Source organism: Tachysurus fulvidraco, chromosome 25 (genome assembly GCF_022655615.1).
Source record: "Tachysurus fulvidraco isolate hzauxx_2018 chromosome 25, HZAU_PFXX_2.0, whole genome shotgun sequence".
Lineage (NCBI taxonomy): Eukaryota > Metazoa > Chordata > Actinopteri > Siluriformes > Bagridae > Tachysurus > Tachysurus fulvidraco.
In genome coordinates, this window is record NC_062542.1 from 17,209,560 (window position 1) to 17,217,059 (window position 7,500).

Sequence of the window (7,500 nt, forward strand, 5' to 3'; positions counted from 1 at the left end):
TCGTAACAGTAGAGTACAGCTTCATCCTCCATCAGAGGGAAGTGACGACGATATTCTTGATCCAGGAAGGAGTTCGGAGACTCAGAGCCTTTTGCTGTAGGAAGTCCCTGACCTCGATCATCACTGGGAAGATTTCCCTGCTCATCCCTACACACACACACACACACACACACACACACACACACACACACACACACACACACACACTTTTTCATAATCAGACTCTAAATCTGTGACTGTTTTTTTTTTTATCTTACTGTATTCTGTAAAACTTTGTTAGGACATCAAAGTACACATTTATTATGTTTTAAGAGGTGGGGCTATGTAGAGGGTTCAGAGAGCTGAAGGGCGGGGCCATGTAGAGGGTTCAGAGAGCAGAAGGGTGGGGCTATGTAGAGGGTTCAGAGAGCTGAAGGGTGGGGCCATGTAGAGGGTTCAGAGAGCAGAAGGGTGGGGCTATGTAGAGGGTTCAGAGAGCAGAAGGGCGGGGCCATGTAGAGGGTTCAGAGAGCAGAAGGGTGGGGCTATGTAGAGGGTTCAGAGAGCTGAAGGGTGGGGCCATGTAGAGGGTTCAGAGAGCTGAAGGGTGGGGCCATGTAGAGGGTTCAGAGAGCTGAAGGGTGGGGCTATGTAGAGGGTTCAGAGAGCTGAAGGGTGGGGCTATGTAGAGGGTTCAGAGAGCTGAAGGGTGGGGCCATGTAGAGGATTCAGAGAGCTGAAGGGTGGGGCTGTGTAGAGGTTACAGAGAGCTGAAGGGCGGGGCTGTGTAGAGGATTCAGAGAGCTGAAGGGCGGGGCCATGTAGAGGTTACAGAGAGCTGAAGGGCAGGGCCGTGTAGAGGGTTCAGAGAGCTGAAGGGCGGGGCCGTGTAGAGGGTTCAGAGAGCTGAAGGGTGGGGCCATGTAGAGGGTTCAGAGAGCTGAAGGGTGGGGCCTTGTAGAGGGTTCAGAGAGCAGAAGGGTGGGGCCTTGTAGAGGGTTCAGAGAGCAGAAGGGCGGGGCCTTGTAGAGGGTTCAGAGAGCAGCCGGCTGAACAGTGTCCACAAAGCTTCTATGACTAAAAGATCACCTGGGTGTGTAGGGCTCAGGGGGAGGGGGCGGGATGTACAGGTCATGGAGGGCGGAGCTGTCCCGTTTGGTGGGCGTGCTGATGGTGCTGGTGGGCGTGGCTGAGCTGCTAGTGGGGCTCTTGGGAGCGACAGGCTGCAGAAAACAGACAGAAATAATCAAAAACAGATCATAAATTTTACCTGAGATCAATGAGATGTAAATATGTACAGAGTAAACACTTCATATCTCACGACCTTCTGAGATGCTGATGTTTAATAATCTGTACATGAGGACAGATTAAAGGACAGATTAAAGGACAGATTAAAGGACAGATTAAAGGACAGATTAAAGGACAGATTAAAGGACAGATTGAAGGACAGATTAACCCCCAACCCCAGGATTAAAGGACACATTGGGGAGAAATTCATCTTAGTCTCTGACACAAACACAGAAGAAATGTAATTTTTTATTTATTTTTGATTTGTTTGTTTATCTCCTGATTTTATCAGCACGCAGCATGTGATAGTCTGAATAAATAAATAAATAAATAAATAAATAAACAAACAAACAAACAAACAAATAAATAAATAAATAGATAATGTCCCTATGTGTTGTTGATAGTTTATCATTTCGTTTTCTAATACTGAGTCAATAAATACAACTATATCAATAAAAATGTATAAGTTGTTGTATATCCAGACAGTAAAAACTTCCTTGGCACACACACACACACACACACACACACACACACACACACACACACACACACACACCTACACACACCTACACACACACACACAAACACATACCCCTTCACACACACACACACACCTACACACACCTACACACACACACACAAACACAGACCCCTTCACACACACACACACACACCTACACACACATACGCACGCACGCACGCACACACACACATGCACGCACACACACCTACACACATATATATGCACGCACGCACACACAAACACACACACACACACACACACACGCACACACGCACACACCTACGCATGCACATGCACACACACACACACACACACACCTACACGAACACACACACACCTACGCATGCACGTGCACACACACACACACTCACACACACACACACACACACACACACACACGCACACACCTACACACACACACACACGCACACACGCACACACCTACGCATGCACGTGCACACACACACACACACACACACACACACACCTACACGAACACACACACACCTACGCATGCACGTGCACACACACACACACTCACACACACACACACACACACACACACACACGCACACACCTACACACACACACATACGCATGCACGTGCACACACACACACACACACACCTACACAAACACACACACATACGCACGCACACGCACACACACAGAGCTGTTTGGGAGCCTTTTAGGAAATGAATTAAGGACAGAGAGTTGAATTTATGGTTATGGCTCTGGAACGACACACGGGGAAAATTAAATCCTCCATCACCTACAGGAGGAGATTAACGACCGTCTCCCGAACGTACGTTCACTACACTCGTCTCCAAACACACTTTATTCTGGTTCACTGCCGAGGATTTAACAGCTCGAAGACATCGCCGCATCACAGCTCCGAGACATTCACACTAAACACTAAACATTAAACACAGCCTGATCCCAACACTGCAGTCCACATCACATCATTCCCAAGCTTCCTCACAGCTTCCTCACAGCTTCCTCACAGCTTCCTCACAGCTTCCTCACAGCTTCCTCACAGCACAGATTTCCCAAATCATGGACTGATGAGTCTGATGTCACATTAAATGGCAGAGAAATTCCTGAAGCATCCGGTGCACTTTATCGTCGATTCATTCTGAATAGAATTCTAAATTCTACTTTAACACACTTTTCTTAGTCAGATGAAATTCCATGCACTTTTTCCCTTCCTTTTTTTTTGACTTGAAGGTCAGTGTGAATCAGATAAGGGACTTTGTTCATATACATAAGACCTGCTGAGAGACTAGAATGGCACATTATTCTAAAATTCTACACATCTCCTCATGCTAGCTTATCCTGAATAGAAATGAAATATCGATGTGTGAACGTTTTCCAACGAGACATCAACGGAGCAGAAAAGCATTATGGGAAATGGAGTCAGAGAACCAGAGAGATGCTTTAATCTATAACTAGCTGCGCCGGGCAAGGAAAGGGAGCGAGTCATAGAAGGGCACAAGGATTTAGGGGGTAAAATCTGCCTACCTGAAGGGCCAGGGGCTTCCACCTCATGTTCTTAAGCAGGGCCGGGGCCGAGGTGAGCGTGCTCTGGGGACGCTTTTTCAGAGTCAGCATCACCCCTCCAGGGTCACCACGCAGGGAGTTTACCAAGTTTTTCAACTGCCAGCCCACCTACAGCACAGGACAAACACAACTGGGATCAACAGGGACACACACACACACACACACACACACACACACAAAGAGACTATACCTACAAAAACTGTGATGTCAGTGTATTCCTCATTACACTGTACACAATGTACACTATACATTAAACCGTCCTCTAACGACAGACCTGTAGTTCATTACAGAACATTATTTCTATGTACAAAGTCCTCAATCAGAGTGATGCTGAAATCAGCTGCTGCACAAAACCACTTCACATAAACACACTTTCTTCACAGTGAGCTGGAGGTTGTGAGATCGGTGTGTGTTTCCTTTACAGTTCTCTACCGGATCTGTAGCAGTGCTGTGAGTTTGTGCTCTTCAGTAAAATGCTGTCAATGTAATTCTGAATAATAATAATAATAATAATAATAATAATAATAATAATAATAATAATAATAGACAGTATATTTCAGATTTATTCAGTCAGTAGTCTATGTACATTATATGATTAGAAGTCATAGTTACATTTTTATGTGTAACTCTACACACACACTCTAGAGCAGAAGTGAATAGATTTTTTTTTCGACAAAATATCTGTCTTTGTGTCTCAATAAACGAACAATCACACAATTTCAGTTCCTGAAGTGACCTTCAGCATGCAGTAAATCTCTGATCATTTCATCCATTTGACTACGCCCACTATTTATGTGGCAAATGGCATGTCCATTACAGCAGACATGCAAAAAGGCAAAAGAAGGAAGGTTCTGCTGTTAAAAAAAAACAACGTCAAAATACTGTTGTTTCTTACCTTAACGCTGCTCTACTGACGCTGCTCTACTAACGCTGCTCTACTAACGCTGCTCTACTAACGCTCCTCTACTAACGCTCTACTGACGCTGCTCTACTAACGCTGCTCTACTAACGCTGCTCTACTAACGCTCCTCTACTAACGCTCTACTGACGCTGCTCTACTAACGCTGCTCTACTAACGCTGCTCTACTGACGCTGCTCTACTGACGCTGCTCTACTGACGCTGCTCTACTGACGCTGCTCTACTGACGCTGCTCTACTGACGCTGCTCTACTGACGCTGCTCTACTGACGCTGCTCTACTGACGCTGCTCTACTGACGCTGCTCTACTGCCGCTGCTCTACTGACGCTGCTCTACTGACGCTGCTCTACTAACGCTGCTCTACTGCCGCTGCTCTACTAACGCTGCTCTACTGCCGCTGCTCTACTAACGCTGCTCTACTAACGCTGCTCTACTAACGCTGCTCTACTAACGCTGCTCTACTGACGCTGCTCTACTGACGCTGCTCTACTGACGCTGCTCTACTGATGCTGCTCTACTGACGCTGCTCTACTGACGCTGCTCTACTGACGCTGCTCTACTAACGCTGCTCTACTAACGCTGCTCTACTAACGCTGCTTAACTGTCGAAACCATGTGACAAAATTCCTGAGCTGGAAAAGAGTTCGCTCTGGAATGCTGCAGTGATGTTCACATAATTAAATAACTATTTAACTGCTAAGATTGCTTACTTATTTATTTATTTATTTATTTATTTATTTATCTGTTTATTTATTTATTTATCTGTTTATCTGTTTGTTTGTTTGTTTGTTTGTTTGCTTGCTTAATAAATGTTATCAGTCTTGTTGAATGTGAAATTTATGAAAGGTGAACTTTATGACACAAACTGAAACTGACATCTGTTGTTCTTTGGCTTAACACATAAGCCATCATCACACACGCACACACACACACACACACACACACACACACACACACACACACACACACACACACACACACACACACACACACACACACACACGGGCTGGCCTGGAGTGAGAACACTACAGAGGCGAATATTTTCCTCACACTATCCTCAGAGGAGCTCCCTCATTTTGTACCTTCTTAAACTCATCTAGTGGTTGTGCTTTGTTGTTGTTGTTGTTGTTGTTGTTGTTGTTGTTGTTGTTGTTGTTGTTGTTGTGTTAACAGATTACCATGTTTGTTGTCATAAGGCTATTATTTAGTTTTTTCTTTTCCACCTTGAATCTAAACAAGAGTCCCTTATCACACATTAGCATCCCTTTTCCCAATTATGCCGCTGACAAAGTGATAATTAATTAAGGATTAATGAGGTTTCAGGCTCACTGATCAGGAAAAGAATCACTTAAACAACACAACACAGCACAACACAGCACAGCCCAACACTACCTAACACAGCACAACACAACACAGCACAGCCCAACACAACCCAGCCCAACACTACCTAACACAGCACAACACAACACAACACAGCACAGCCCAACACAGCCCAACACAGCACAGCCCAACACAGCACAGCACAGCCCAACACAGTACAGCACAGTACAACACAACACAGCACAGCACAACACTACCCGACACAGCACAACACTACCCAACACAGCACAACACTACCCGACACAGCACAACACTACCCGACACAGCACAACACTACCCAACACAGCACAGTACAACACAACACAGCACAACACAACACAGCATAACACCACACAGTACAACACAACACAACACAGCACAGCCCAACACAGCACAACACAGCACAGCCCAACACAGCACAGCACAGCACAGCCCAACACAGTACAACACAGCACAGCACAGCACAACACTACCCGACACAGCACAACACTACCCAACACAGCACAGAACAACACAACACAGCACAACACAATACAGCATAACATCGCACAGTACTACACAACACAACACAACACAACACAACACAACACAACACAACACAGTACTACACAACACAACACAGTACTACACAGCACAGCACAGCACAGCACAGAACAACACAACACAACTGGCCTCTATGGAGCTAAACATAATAAAATGTCCCACCAAAATATCTGGCCAAGACAAGAGAACACAAGCCAGAGACACATTTGAATCTTTTAGTGATTTGATTCATCTGATTCTCTTCAGCTGTTAGTTGATTAGTTTTGAATCATTTACTAATTTGTTCTTTGGTCCTGAGTCGACTTTATAAAATGACTGATTTTTCTTTAGGAAAGCAAACAGCCAGAAAATTGTTGAACAGATAGTTGTTCAAAAGCAAGCAAACATATTATTGTGTTTATTTTGAGATTATTATTATTATTATTATTATTATTATTATTATTATTATTATTATTATTATTATTATTATTATTATTATTATTATTAATAACAATCTAGAGTCATTTAGCTCAGGAACATGATTCGGCTCCCATTCTGTGAGTCGTGAGCCAATCACAGGCCCTTTTGGTAAATGAAGTAAGTTTCATTAAAACAATTCTTTAATAATGTCTGTCGTGGGGATGACAGGAAAAAGAGAACAAAAAAAAGATTCTTTTCATATCAGTTATCAGTACTGACTCATCATTCACCTTAATGATTCATTCAAAAATATGGAATTATTCAGCGGGTCCTTTGTATGTCCCAACCAATCAGAGGCGCTTTATGAAACAGAGCCCACCACTTTAAGGCTATGTGTTGATATTGTGGCTGTGTTTGGGGTCTTGGGGCAACTTCTATGGTTTAGACATCAGGATCAGGACGTATTAGAAGACCCAATGTGTACTGAGAGAGACGACATGAACACTAACCCTGATAATCTGTGCTAAAGAACACGGGGGATTTTATGCTTATTTATCGTGAGGAAGAGGGAAAGATCACTGATTATCCTCTCAGGCCACCATAGTGACGGTCGTCGTCTCGTTAAACGAAACGAACCCACACAGCCGACTGCTGCACACGAGCACAGCGGAGAGTACACCATCATAAATACACATTATGGTCTCCATAGTTACCGAGACGTTAACGATGCTCGCGGGGCGACTTTAAAAACGCCTGCGCTCGCCTCCTGCTGAAATCCAGTCTCTAAAACCATCTGAACTCCACAATAAACTCTGCTTCACACACAAACACAACTGCAGCTCATTACCTCCCTTTCTCCTGACAATAGTCCTGAAATATATAACAATTATTTGCAGTAACACGGTCCGTTCACTCGCCTTAACGTTTACTGA

General features: G+C 44.3%; 1 protein-coding gene across 8 annotated transcripts in view; it reads right to left on the reverse strand.

Moving 5' to 3' along the window:
• cnksr2a (connector enhancer of kinase suppressor of Ras 2a) overlaps positions 1-7,500 on the reverse strand; it is a 65,839-nt gene that overhangs the window by 31,410 nt on the left and 26,929 nt on the right. For 5 of the 8 annotated variants that reach the window (XM_047808865.1, XM_047808863.1, XM_047808862.1 and 2 more), the window contains exons 9-11: positions 3,311-3,457; positions 1,069-1,202; positions 1-147 (exon numbers count right to left, since the gene is read on the reverse strand). The exon at positions 1-147 is cut by the window's left edge and continues 56 nt beyond it. In XM_047808865.1, coding sequence (XP_047664821.1) covers positions 1-147; positions 1,069-1,202; positions 3,311-3,457 — 428 coding nt within the window. The remainder of the gene's footprint in view (positions 148-1,068; positions 1,203-3,310; positions 3,458-7,500) is intronic. The other 3 variants (XM_047808868.1, XM_047808867.1, XM_047808866.1) reach the window with 1 other exon arrangement.